Source organism: Parasteatoda tepidariorum, chromosome 7 (assembly GCF_043381705.1).
Source record: "Parasteatoda tepidariorum isolate YZ-2023 chromosome 7, CAS_Ptep_4.0, whole genome shotgun sequence".
NCBI classification, from domain to species: Eukaryota; Metazoa; Arthropoda; class Arachnida; order Araneae; family Theridiidae; genus Parasteatoda; species Parasteatoda tepidariorum.
Genome location: NC_092210.1, coordinates 26,989,146 through 27,004,015, shown reverse-complemented (window position 1 = coordinate 27,004,015; position 14,870 = coordinate 26,989,146). Strand labels below are relative to the sequence as shown.

General features: G+C 26.2%; 2 protein-coding genes across 3 annotated transcripts in view; one reads left to right on the top strand and one right to left on the bottom strand.

The window, feature by feature from the left end:
- The window catches only part of LOC107441693 (uncharacterized protein KIAA0825), a 28,460-nt gene extending 23,277 nt beyond the window's left edge, over positions 1-5,183 (bottom strand). Inside the window, exons 1-4 of one of the 2 annotated variants that reach the window (XM_043047200.2) lie at positions 4,948-5,183; positions 3,838-3,964; positions 1,520-2,393; positions 830-953 (exon numbers count right to left, since the gene is read on the bottom strand). In XM_043047200.2, the coding sequence (XP_042903134.1) occupies positions 830-953; positions 1,520-2,393; positions 3,838-3,964; positions 4,948-4,997 (1,175 nt within the window). In that variant the 5' untranslated portion in view covers positions 4,998-5,183. The remainder of the gene's footprint in view (positions 1-829; positions 954-1,519; positions 2,394-3,837; positions 3,965-4,947) is intronic. The other variant, XM_016055042.3, reaches the window with a different exon arrangement.
- A 203-nt stretch (positions 5,184-5,386) lies between these two features.
- LOC107441678 (ADP-ribosylation factor-like protein 15) lies at positions 5,387-10,877 on the top strand. Its single transcript, XM_016055021.3, has 5 exons — positions 5,387-5,571; positions 5,654-5,801; positions 7,184-7,243; positions 7,380-7,588; positions 9,797-10,877. Exons 1-5 carry the CDS (start codon positions 5,509-5,511, stop codon positions 9,923-9,925), a joined length of 609 nt encoding a protein of 202 aa, XP_015910507.1. The 5' UTR covers positions 5,387-5,508; the 3' UTR covers positions 9,926-10,877.
- Positions 10,878-14,870: the final 3,993 nt, after the last annotated feature.

Sequence of the window (14,870 nt, the reverse complement as noted above, 5' to 3'; positions counted from 1 at the left end):
TTCATACTTTATGAGAAGATTTCAATGCTTTCGCTCCGCGGAAAATTAAATTCCTCATAAAATATTTTAACTTGTTCAAAAAAAAAAAATTTCCGCGGAAATTAGCAGGAAAAATGGAAAAATCTGACAAAAAGCGGAAATCCGCGAATCCGCGGAAGAATCACATCCCTGGATATATAATGTTAAAAGTTATGAAATGGTAAGTACATAATGAAAATAAAATGTGTAAAATATATATTTAAACAAGAAATAATTTAAGTCAATAAAGTATTTATAGAAATATATATACAGCATATGTCATTTAAATACTCTGCAGAATATTATTAAACAATGCGTTGATATTTCAGTAATTTCATCGATTTAGGCTCAACAGTCAAAAACCCTCCGGCCCTGGAGAGACACTCGCGCGAGAGACTGCCGCCCTCAGCAATGAGCGTGCGTTTGCGCTTCCCATCGAAAAAGGGTTAATATTCAACTTTGTAAGCTTGTGACTGGTTCCTTTAAGTAACGTATGTAACATAACTACAAAGCTTTTAACTTGTAAATTTAAAAAATTTTTTTTCAATTTCATACAAAAAATTTTTTTTGTTTCATTCTATAACTATATTTATATTTAAAGCAATATATGCAATAGGGTTACAATTACAGTTACAATTTAGGAACAGTGCAAAAAAATAGCTCTTTTATAAATTAGAAACATATATATTTGATTATGCGGAGTAAAATCAAAATTTATAAATGCAATTAATTTACTTCAACATTCATAATTCAAATATCATAATTCAAATATTATAATTGAAACTATAATCTATAATAATTGAACAGTTACCTCCAATTCCATATAAAAGAAATTTTATTTTCGTCAGATGTTTGTAATATTCTGGGTGATTTTATGCTTGATGATTTATTAAATGGTGACTGTTCAGGACTTTCATCTGGTAGGGAAAACTTTCCTAAAAATAGAATATAATTAGTGAATTTGAAATAATTTTCACAGTAAAATATGAAAGTTGCTTCATAGATTTAAATCTATTATTTAAAGCAAAGTTTAATATTTCTCATCTGATAATAAATAAATTTGGTATCGGTAATCTGATAATAAATAAATTTGGTATCGGAGAAGAATACACAATTTATAAGCTTTTATGTTAGTAATATCTACATTTTTTATATATTAAACATATTACAATAAAAATTTCTATTTCTGTTAATTGAATAAAAAAAAATCATAATTTCAATTAAACAAAAAATAATACTAAGAATTAAACAAGAGTAAATGCTATTATTTTTACAAGTTCAGTTAAATGGCCATTTATTTATAAAAAAAACAAACTCATAAATAAACAAAAAATTTTTAGTCTGTTTATTATTTAGCCTATTAATTAACCATTTTATTCATTTCAAACAAGCTTGAAATCATTAAAATTGTGAAAATCTGTAGTATCTTAAATAACAAAGCAGGAGAGGAGAATAATGAAAATACAAATATCATATTTGAGACAGATAAAAATTTACTTGCCTTTGTATAAATTAGAAAATTCCTCATAATGATAATGAAATATTTTGTGTTGATTTTTTTCACGACCAAAAATACTCTTCAGTCGATCTTCAAAACATGATATAATTTCAATACTTTTAATAATGGCTTGAGTAAAAATTGTTCTGCTAATACTTCCATTTAATGCAGATATATTTCCTTCAATCTCATTACTAACAATGTTTTGCAGAAAGCAAGTTAAACATGTCTTAGAAAATTTATCATGAGATGCCAGACTAGGAAAAATAAAAGAAGTAATTTCTTTATCTATAATATCATTGCAACTTAAACACCTAATTAAAAACTGCATAAGCTCTTGAAATTTTTCATCAATAATATTTATGTATGTTTCAAGTATATTTGATTTTGTAATAATTAATGGATGAAAACAACCAATATAAAGAAGAAATACATCTTCTTGAACACAGTTGCCACAAACTTTTACAAAACATCTAAAACAAGCACTTTTGGTGGAGCAAGAGCAGTTATAAGTTAATAAGAATTTTTTACGATATGAAACATATTTTTCCCACACCAACTCAGGAACAAATATTTTATGTAAGGTGGTAATATAATCTTTCAGAAGTGAAATATTTAAATAGTTATTTAACAAGGTATTTGTTGTATAACTATCGAATAAAAAAGAAAGTGACAGTTTATCTAAGTGATTGCACAAGCTGCACCATAAGAAATTAATCTGGTTTTCCCATTTTATAGCTTCAGTTTCAGAAGCAGTAGAATCTAATGATGGTATAAATGACACTTGTAGTAAGCTCAGAAAATTTTGCCTTCGCAGCTCATCCAAATGAGGTAAAATGAATTGAGCTATTCCTGGTGATTCTTTCAAAGACAAGCACTAAAAAATAAAATAACAGTTGAAAAAAAAACATCAATTGCAAAACCCATTTTAAATATATCAATTTAAAATTACTTTCAATTACACAAGAAAAAAATTCTAAATTAATGCAAAATTAATTAAATTTAAGAAAACAGGTATCAGTATATTTAAAACAATTGTAATGAACAGAGAGTTCTTCTTAAAAGTAGAAAAAGTTTTACATTTAACAAGTGATAAATAATTATTTATCGAAGGTTATGAAATGGTAACAAAAAATTACAACAAAGTGTTTTAGTAATTATATATAATGAATTCCATAAATCATAGAAAGTAATTGTTATTTATTATTTTAAAGATTCTTATTAACAAAAAAAAAAAAAAAAAAAAAAAAAAAAAAAAAAAAAAAAAAANAAAAAAAAAAAAAAAAAAAATCACACAGTGTGATCATTAATAAACAAAAAGGATCTCAGGGGTCTGTCTAGGTTTTTCTGAGTGGTACCTATGTTGTGAAAATTTAGACATAATTTGTAAAAAATGAAAAATTATATTAAAAAATCAACACATAAACATGGTAAAAATATAGATTTATCGTTTCTTAAGGGATACAAAAATAAAATTTTAAGAAAAAGTATTTTCTGAAACAACCATTTTTCCAAAAGTTGAATTTGTGAAACTACCATTTTTCCTAAAATTGAATTTGTGAAGGTCCTGCTAAACAGTTGTAAATTCGGTCTGGACAGACCCCTGGATCTAGATATCATTAGCAGAAAATCAAATACTGTAAGTCATTATGGTTATTATTAAATTATTCCTTTATTCCTTATTTAAAAGTAAAATTTATTAATCATTCTTTTTCCGCCATATTATATGTTTGAATTTGATTATAATTTAATAAAACAAAAATCAATTTTTATGTCTCTGCACTTTCTTTGTTACAGATACAGTTCAAATTTTATCTACAATAAAGTTATGGTATCTGCAAATTATACTTCAATATTTCATAAAAATGATTCCCATACTTTAGCAATTTAGCAAACTCTAAACTTGTTTCATAGTTGTAGTGCAAACCACAATATATATATANATATATATATATATATATATATATAAGGAATGCATAAAATATATATAAATTACATGCATTTGAGGTTTACTACTTATTATTAGTGGGAATCAAAAACAACAGAGAGCTTTTAAATTACCATGGAGGCACACAGAACTTTTAAAAGATTTTTACTTGCACCTGATAAACAAAAAGGTAACAATAAACCAATACAAGCCCAAAACATTAATATTTTGAATGATAAATTTACCATTAATTTTAAAAATATTACCATAATAAGAAAACATAAAAGAAAATTAAGATTAAACAATATTGTAGGTGTAACTAAAACATAAAATGCAACAACAGTAATTTAATAAACAAAGATGTTAACACTCATTACAGCAATTAAATGCTTACCAGTCTTTTAAGGAATTTATAGAAATCTTCAGAAAGTTCTTCATTTGGACTTAATATATTCAAATCTGATTCAAGATTCTCTATACCATCAAAAACAGCTGAAATTTCTGCTATACAGTTCTTTATCCTATGTAGATAAATTAAAAACAAAATATATATGTAAATTGTACTATCAATAAAATGCCCAAAAATATTTATTAAGTAAATAGTAAATATAAATTAATTCTGAAAACGATATGTTATAAAATGTGAAATGCCAGTATAATAATTTAGAAAAACGAACTCCAAATCAATCAAAAACACTTATGTTTTCTTCGCTATGCTAATAATACCACTTTGTTATCAGACTTGAATGTGCCTTTTATATGAAACAGGCACTCAAATCCATTTGATTCATATGCATATTGCTTTTTGGGTTATATTCAAGGACCACATTAGAGGAAGGGGCAGACGATATATGTCTCCCAAACTAATTTAAAGTATTTTTTTAAAATCCCCCTCAATATCACAGACAAATAAAGAAAATCTATATGAATCATCATCAATTTAAATTAATCAAAGGTAAAATCAAGAAAGATATAAACTTTTTTACAGATTTAATTTTTTTGTTGTTATGAGTGAAATTTAGAGAACTAGTACGACTGTGCGTTAGAATTTTGTTCCACACAAAAATTGGACTCCTATGTTATATTTGAATAAATTTTACATAACAATAAACTAGCTCAATCATTTGCAAATATTGAAAGAACTTTAAATGGTGGTTCATCTATTCAGCTTTTATCTAATTAAATATAAAGGTTTAACTGATATATTATCTAAATAAAGTCTAATATAGTCTCAATATACACTATAGTTGAAAAAATAGTTTAAAACAATGTATAACTGCTATGCTCCTAGAAGCAATATAACTAAGTCCATTGTAGGGAAACAAAATTATAAATTTCGGTCATTAAGGATCAAAATCTTATCTAGACTAGAATTACCCAATTTACATGATAGTTTAAATTTATTACTCAGATAATGGTGATATAAATGAAGCAAATGTAAGTAATAGACTTATTAAGTGCAACAGCTTAACTTAATAAATATAATGATACAACTGAATCCTACCTGGTGTCAACAGTTTCAATGTTTTTTGACCACGAAGTATTTTTTGTCATATCAATAATTAATTCAATTTTACATTCCAAACAAAAAAAATATTTGGATGAAACTTTTCATCTTCTATTGGAATGAATACCTGAGAAAGAAAGTTCATTTGATGCATTTACATACATGTGATGAATTTACACTTTCGATATTGTTTACTTTTAGATTCTGTTGCTAGGCAACAGTTTCAAGTCATCTCTTCACTTTACTTATGTCCTTCTTGCTACAAATGTATATTTAAATTCATTTGTTCTAATGAAATCAATAAATTAAAAATACACTTCTAAAATTACACAAATTATTAAAATAGAAATATTGAACATTACATTTGTCATAAAACCAGTTATAGGAAAAAATATTTCATTTTCGTTTATTAACTTTGACCGTCACCATAATGTATGTAAATAAAGATAAAAATAAACAAATTTCCTTTTTGCCGAAAGGGCAAATTAATAAGTATGGATTTAACTTAGTTTATATTATTTTTACTATCTTTAATTTATTGCTACAGGTTGCACTATTATGCCCAAAGTATTTGATAACGTACAATTTGGTTTTGCTGCTTGTAGAATCGGAATGAGGAAGGTAGATAAATTTATTTCATTAAGCTTACATTACTCTTTCATTTTACTGGATATCTATAATAAAATTTGTCATTTTCTTTTAGTGCTGGCAGTGGCTCAGCTGCTATCGGCCGGTTATTATCATTAGAGATCAATATCAAATTTTATGCATCGGTTTGGAAGGTTCCGGGAAAACTACTGCATTAGCAACCTTAGTTGGAGAATCAGTAAATGATATAGAGCCTACTACAGGTATGATGCTTGACAGTTATTTTTAGTATCTGAAAAGGATAAACAGTTGTAAATAGTTATGAGCTTAGAGGTTCGTAATAATGTGCAATAAGAATTACTGCAGCTTTTTGACGTGATGCTTAATCAATAATAAGTAACATCTGTTACAATTTCGTCTCATAATTTTTTTTTTAATGTATGGGAAAATATGTTGCAATAACTGTTGTAAAGGTGATAATGCTCTAGTGATTGATGCTAGTTTCTGTGATATTATAAAATAATCACTTTTGAGAATGTAACTTGTAGGAAGATTTTTCAGTATTGGTACCCATGCCAAATGTGTCTGCAAATTAGTGATTCAAGTGAAGAAGGGGGACGATTTCGGTATCAGAACCTGCTTGAAAATAACAGCTAAGTTTTAGTAACTTCCTTGCTGTGGAAAAAAATCATCGAAGGTCGCCAACCTGAAAGGCATAACTCAAAAGTGAATCTCAGCATATTGTATTAAAAAAAATTGCAAGCTTAATTTCTTCTTGTCACCTTGGTGATTGTAGTTGGGGGGATATTTTCGTATCGTGATCTGTTGTGCCAATTACAATCGCTTAGTTACTAATAGATTTTAAACTTGCAATTGTAAAAAAAACAACATATAGATGTTTGCGCAGGGGTGGATAAGAGTTATACCTTTCGAGTTGGTCCCTTTCTGTGATGTTTTTTTTTAGTTTCTCACTGGCTGCTGCCTGGAAGTTTCCAAGAATTGGCGATTATTCTGCCACAGATCAGGATACGGAAATCTCCCCCTAGTTGGTGTGAATGGGCACCAATATACATGCCAAAGACACTTTGGTTATTTTAGTTGTACAATATGGAAACATCTGGAATATGTTACTTCCATAATGGTACCAGTTTGCATCAAGCGTCACTGCCTGACTTTTGAAAATGTAATAAATTAAAAAATAGGTTTTTGGGGCCTTAGACACACACTAAAAAAATGTGTTTGTCTGTCTTATAGCAATTAACAAAAATCTTTACAATGTAATGAAAATTATTTTATTAAAATTTTTTCTTTAGTTTTGAAAGCTTATAGCTAAGATATGAAAAAAGATAAAGTTACTTGCTTTAGTTTTGATTTTGTTTAATTTCTTATAACAATCATTCACTTTTGTTATAAAACAAATTGTTCATTAAATGTCTGTTTGTAAATTTAAATATGTATTTATTTTGGTGATCCACAAAGTGTCTTATTTTCATGATGCTCAGATGTAGATATGGCCATACATCAACAGCTGACTGCAGGTTGTGCACCTTTATTGTAGACATTGTAATGTTATCTCATGAATTGTAGTATGTTAATGTATCATTCTTTATTTCAAGTAATTCTTGTCTTTTTAATTATTTAACAGGTTTCAACATTAAAACCTTACCTTTAAAAGATACAGTTGTGGATATAAAAGAATTAGGAGGTAAAATTTTTTTCCATGTTTTAGAAATCATTTTTTCCCCATTTCCTTCTTTCAAAATTTTATTTCGATCTTGTATGTTTTCATTAACATGCTTGTATTGCTCATATAAATATAATATGTTCTTCTCAATTTGTAGGCTCAGAAGTGATTCGGCCTTTTTGGAGTAAATATTTTGAAGGGCAGCATGGTATTCTGTATGTTATCAATGCAGCTGCTAGTGAGGAAATGTTAAAACAGTCATCAAAAATTTTACAGGAAACTCTTCAAAACAGCTCTTTAAAAGGTCTTCCCTGTGTTATTCTTGCAACTCATCAAGATGTTGAAGGCTCAAAATCTCACCAAGAAGTAGAGCATCTTTAATTACTAAATTAAAAAAAAAAAAAAAAAAAAGAAGTTATTGCATATTTTCTAATGTTTTTTTTCATTAAGGAAGGATGAGGATGTTTTTTTCCCTTTATAAATTTTCCCTAATTTCAAAATTTGTTTAGTAAAAAATGTATTTAATTGACAGAAAATCTATGCTGATATAGGATTTATTTAAAGCTCATCTACTGTTTTAGTGCAAAATTAGTACAACAAAATGGAGGGGGGGTATATAACAATGGGAAGACTGTCATCTGAGCTCAAATCATGTTCAATGTTTGCTTAAACAAGCTATTGAAGTATTTATTTAAAGTATTTTATGATTATTTTATTATAATTTTTGGTACTTTTCTTTAAGAAGGCTGTTCTGTATGAAAGATAAGACTCTCACCTTAGTTTGAAAAAGAGCTCCAAAAATTTTGAATGAAATTGAAAACATAAGTATTCATAACATGTTTTCTCATGAACAATTTTTAAGAAAAGGAACCCCAGAAAGTTCCCACAGGAAGAAAGTTTCCAACCCCCAAGCCCATGGAAGAAAAAATTAGATGCTCATAAAGGAGTCCAACAATACTTCTTCTGAAGCAATAAAGATAAGATTGAGTAACATTTGAAATAAAAGTATTTTCCCAGCTGTCGGCCAAAGCGCATATATCACCTTGGAGGGGCATGAGTAAGGGTTGATTTGGTAGTAGTTTCCACTGATGCTCTCTTGAAATAGAGATTTTATTATTTTTTTTATTTAGCTAAGAACAGGAGGTTCTATCAGAACATTTAGTTCCCGATAACAGTGTTTTCATCATTGAAAAAAAATGGGTGAGGATTTCTCACCCTTTCTCAAAAACAGGGTGAGATTTCTAAAAACTAAAAAAACACAGAAACTCTTGAAAATTTTTTTTCTTCATTTCATTTCTTTAATTATAATACATTTATAACGTCTTCTATTTTTTAAAGCATTGAATATTTTTGGTGCATCATCATAGAAGATTTTGCCTTTACAAGGTATTTGTCCATCTTACATTAGCACATAAAAAATTTGAACGTCTTACATGAAAAAATCTTACCTACGGTAAACACGTGGTTGCTGAGAAATGTGTACTGAAAGAGGTTCCGAGGTTGTGTTCTGTTGTTCTAAAACGTTCTGAACAATACTGATAAATAGGGAAGCTAGATAACGGGGTAGATGTTGAAAATAGTGAAAGATCCAGGAAGAAAGGTGAAGTGGATTTTATTCTAAATGGCGTAATTCGAAGCATTTTCCAAAATGCGAGAAATTCGCGAATTTTGAAATTGATTTATAGAATGCGCGAATTTCTCGCGGTAATATTTTTTAAAGCGAGAAAAGAAAAAATATGCGAGATTCTCACGCTGTAGTGAAAACACTGCGATAAAAACAAAATTGATCAAGCTGGTGGGATGATTGTTAGTTTCTAGGCACTTGCAGGTTGTTATGCTGTGACATGTGTGTGATCAGATATAAGGAAAGATGAAAAAGAAGAGTAAATGATGTGATTTGTGCAGAAAAGTCGTAGAGAGCCACTCTCTCCCTTTCAGGAAATTACACTCCTTAAAGGTGTTTGGGAAAAGAAGTCAGCTGTTAAAGAACATATAATGCATCACATTAATAAATTTTAAAAAAATTCCACAATTTCAAACAAACTTGTTCTTTTTTGAGAAAATTTTTTTAAAAAAAATTCTGAAAAAAAGAACGATTTCTTTCAAGATTTTCGTTACAAATACTTGTACTTCCCCCCCCCAAAAAAAAAGTAGCGAAAAAGCAATTAAAAGTACTAAATCAGTAACAAAGTACAAGTAAAAGCACATTCTTTTTACTTTTACTTTTGTTGCAAGTAACAAAAGTAAAAGTATTGCCATGCATGGATCTACTATAATAATAATATAATGCAACACAACAAGTATATATAACAAGTTTATATACTCTCTGAAGATGAACTTGATTATAAAATTAATTTGAAATATTTTGGAAAGCTGTCACTTTTCAAGAATTAAAGCTCCATATAATATTTAAAGATCTTTTTTTTATATGTCTGGTAACATAAAATATTGTGACATTATTTTGTCAGTTATAATATTTGAAACTATTTGTTTTATTATTTCATCATGAATTTTTGCCAGGAAAGCTGATATTTATTTAGTATATTTTATAATAAAAGGATTTTTTTCTTTCAGATATTGCATCTTTTCCAAGGAGTTTTACATGGAAGAAAATGGCAAGTGCACATGTGTGGTTTTCAGGATCGGGATGGAGTGCAATCAAGCTTAGAAAACCTTGTTGACTTAATGACTGGAATATCATGACCATAATAATGTGACAATACACACCTCTTTATTTATTTTCTCAAATTTATGTTACCATTTAGCTTTCTACTTAATTTTTTCTTTGCATACATTGCTATTATATCCAAAATTTTTTTATATTTATTTTAGGGATGAAGATGCATATTTTAAAAATGATAATTCAAAATTATTTAGCATAATAATAAACTTATTTTAAGAAAATTTTATAAATTTTTTAGAAATTAAAGTTACTGCTGCTATAATGATAACTTATTTAGAATTTTAATTTACTTAGAGTACAATATTTAAGGCATTATTTCTCATTCATAATTAAAAGATAAAGCCTTTTTGGGCTAAAGTCTCTATCATCTCAATTTTTGTAGCCTTTGGGTTTAGGATGTCAATTTCTACCTTTCATTTATTTATAAAAGCCAACTTCAAATTCATTTTATTAATTACAATTAGGGTCAGCAATAATTCTGTTTATGTGATATAGTGTGTATAAATAAAATTACAAATTTTTTTTTTTTGCCAGTGGAAAAAAATCTAAATGAAATGCAAGCAACAGAATAACAAAAGACAAATTTAAAACAATCATGGTGATTTCAGCATAGTCTGCTGTTACTGAAGAATATAAATAGGACATTTAAATTATATTGGATAGGGACTCATTGTTAGTAAAAAAGAACCTGAAAATTTGTATATCTTGTATAAAGCATACTTTCGAAATTCTTGTGGAATTGCTGGACGGAAATAAATAGTTTTTATTTAATTTCCTTAAAATAGTTTTTTTGTTTGTTTAAACCTGTGCTTTGTTTTAAATTTAAACTGGTAGTTATTTTTGTTTTTAAAAGTTGATATAAATGATAATCCATGTGCTAATTCAGTAGTAATTATATAATTTAAATTTATTTCATGGAAATTCTTTTCAAAACCTAATTATTTTTAACAGTATAAATAAATATTTCAAAAAGATTCATTGCTAAAATAATCATCAATTAATTTCAAAATTAAAAATTTACTTAAATAAAGATATAAAAATATATAATTATAATAATAAAAAAATGATTGGTTCAATGAGAAAAATTAAAATAATTAAAAAAATAAACAGGCATTTTTTTTTCAAAGATAATTTGGTTTAAACCGTATGGGTTAAAACTAACCAACCCTGTTTATAGTACTGCAGTATGAACTTTAAGTCTTTGCACAGGTAAGATATAAAGAAAAAAAAAAATTAAGAATAAAAATAAATTGTTTAAAAGTATTAAAAAGTAAAGTAATGTTCTATTTAATTCAATCAAATATATTATACAAATAAAGTAAATATCATAAAAATAAGGAAAATATTAAATAAACAAAGTAAATATTAAATAAACAAATTATAAAATGTGTTGACATTTTTAAATTCAAGGCTACTTTTTTGAAAAATTTATACTTTTTTATGTTTATGAATGAATTGATTATTTTAATTTTTTAAAAAGTTAAATATTTTAAAATAATATAGTTATGGAAAGTTATATTTTAATTATCAGAATAGCTTATAATAAAAAATTGGAAAGACTCAAAAATTAAGCAAGCTTTTAATAAGACATTACTGAAACTGCTTTCAAATAGTCATTTTTAATTTTGCTTCAGTAGAAAAGTTTAGAATTATAAAGAATTATTCTAGATATTTAGAACTAACATTTTCCATTTATCTAAAGGTTTTTACTTCAGAAAAATCATAATAAAATTTTTAAAATCTAAAAGGTACACATTTTTGATTTAGTTTCAAATAAACATATTTTTTATCATAAATAAATTTTAAATTGCTAACCTAAGGAAATATTTTAAATATAAAAAATACTTGAATAATGAATATACTTAATTATTTAAACATAAGTTATTAATAAACAATATTTTATAAATTATTTCTATTAGAATATATCTGTTAAACACAAAACTAAATTATACTTTTAGATCAATATTTAAAAAAAAAATGTATTTAAAACTTATGACAAACAAATTTATAATTTTAGGCAATTGTATAAGAATATAAATAATCTGAGAGAAATAATGCATGTTAATCAGTATTAATTTTATTTTTACAAATATATCATTTGTTTTTTTATTAACATATTTGTGTTCACATTTTACTATTTATCCGACTGTATTAGCCACATTGACAAGATTAAATTCCAATGACTTGTAAAAAAATATTATTGAAAACAGTTTAGGATTTATATATACTAAGATGTTTGTTCAAAAGTACAAATTCTATTGAACAGTAGGGTATGAACATCAAAACTATTATAATAAATTAATTAACTAATCTTTAGGAATTGGCTTGTATTTTATACTGATGCAAATGTTATGTAAGCTGTAGCTAAAAGTAAAAGGTTTTTAATACTTAGTACTAACAATTTCTTTAAAAGTTAACATTCAATTTAATAGCTGATGAAAATTCTCTCATGTTTTAATATGTTTAAATGTTTGATGTTAAATGTTTTAATATGTTTTATATTAGATGACAAACCTATAATTTTTTTTCTTCCTAAATGCTATTTTTTATGAATATTTTAGGAAGGTTATGAAATTGATAGTTTTTTAGCAAAGAAATTGCATTTCAAAAATAAGTCATTTTCTATATTAATGAAATCAATCAAAATTGATACAACATAACAATAAGCTTTTTTCTTAAGAAAAATGGTGAGGAAATCGTTACTGGTGTATATAATATCCGTCACTGCACATTGTAGAATTAATACCGATTTGTGGAAGTTGCTAGTTCTTACAAAAAATTCATTAAGTGTATTAACTACGTTTAAATAAATTATTTGAGATTTTTAAAAATAAAGGCTAATTCTGATACTTATAACTTGCTTGATAATCAAAGTAAATTTCTCCTATTCTAAACTATAAATCATGTTTTCAAGAGCTTACAAAATAATTTATTTTAAGACAGTAAAATACAAAAAAATTATTATTGTAAAAAGTATGTTTAAAAATATTTAATTACATACTTCATTTTAAAAGCAAAGTTTATATAAATGCTTGGTCATTTATCTTGAAATTATTATGTATGCCGTCTAGCAAATTATGCAGATCAGAAATAATAATTTTTATTTGTGTCACTTATTTTTAAGAGATATTTATTACATGAGTGTAACTTATGAAGGTTGAAAAGAAAAACACAATGAATTTGCTGTCTAGCAAATTATCCAGATCAAACTACTTATTTTTATTTGCATAACTTATTTTTAAGAATGATTTATAAATAAGTTATAAAGGCAGAAAAAAAAACGCAAATCAAATTTTAATACTTTCTAATATATTTCTAACAACTCAGTATGCATTTTATTAAAAATTATCAATTTTATTGAAGATATTGAAATTAAATTCATTATCCCTAATGAACTAAATTTGATTTTGCTATGTTTAATATTTTCTCAGAAGTTTATATAATTGCTTGGTCATATATCTTGAAATTGTTAAATATGCCTTATAACATTTTATTCAGGCCAAGAAATATTTTTATTTTACTCAGTCTTTAAGGATAATTTATAAATGAGTACAAATTTTAAAGGCCGAATAAAAAACACTATCGAATTATACAGTGGAACTCCAGTTTTACTTTGTCCGTTGCATACATTATACCGCTTATTACATCATTTTCTGCTGGTCCAAGAATTATTGTCTATACCAATAATGTTAAATTATCCTGAATTTTATGTTACCCTTTTTAAGAAAATCCTGCTTTATATGTTTTTTCTAACAGATAAAAATAATTTTTTTTTATCTACAAAGCTCACACAAACTTTTTCTGAATTTTCTTTTTCTTTTAAAGAGACTTGTTTATTAGCTGTTTGTAGTTTTCTGACATTCCTTTTATTTTATCCTATTGACTTTTTCTCTGTGGATTTCCCCTTTGAGACAAAATCAGAGGGGGGTTGGATGAGCAAAGCACAGGAAGGAAATTAAAGGAAGTACAGGAGCTTAAATTGTAAAATATGCAGTCAGAATTTTCTCCAAAAAAATTAAATCTCTGAATCTTTGGATTATTCAATCATTTAAAGATTGTTACACTAAACGGCTGGTTAGGCAATCATTTGATTTTTACGATTCTCTTGACCGATTTGCAAAATGCTTCAAAAGCAAAAATAAATGTTCTGGAAGTTCTGAATTTGATTTCTATATAGTTTGACAACTCCAACTAAAATAAATTACAAATAGGTTTAGTAAAGCTTCTCGGGGTTAATTGCTCTCGGTATCTGACAGGATCAATGGCCCTTTGGAATAAAATTGCACTTATCCCATTACTTTTCAATTTCTTCAACATCTAATTTAATGCCTGTTCCCCATGATAGTGATAAAAGTGATGAAAATGAACAAAAATATCAGAGGATACACCTACAACTGATCAAGAGTTTAAAAGCCTAAAAAATCTGAAACATTTACAAATGCAAACCATGAAGCAAATTTGCAAACAATATTAAGAGCTGAGAGGGATATTGTTATAATTGTATCTGTAAACAAAAAACATGTAGAGATTACAAATTTTTTTCTAGTAGTTCAGCTGTAAATTTTTGAAATATACTTTATATTTTTTTAACCCTGATTTTATGTTATCCATGCATAAGCATCTTGTCCAACGGAAATCGTAAAACAGGAATTCCACTGCAGTTGTAATATTTGTTTAGTTTTTATTAATTTGAGATCGTCTTGATTGACAAATTGTAAGTTTCATGAATTTCCGCTATTTTTTTTTAAAGAAACAGAAAAAAGTTTATTTCTTATGGAAATCGAAAATTTCCCGTCAAATAGTTTTGTGTCTGGATAAAGTTTGATGTCACAATCATAAATGTTTCTAGTTAACTCTTACAATATAGCACAAATTTTTCATCTACAATATTTATTCTTCTCAAAAATTAAAATTGTTTATGTACTATATTGTATTTTAAAAGTATGTATCATTTATCATTAGTAT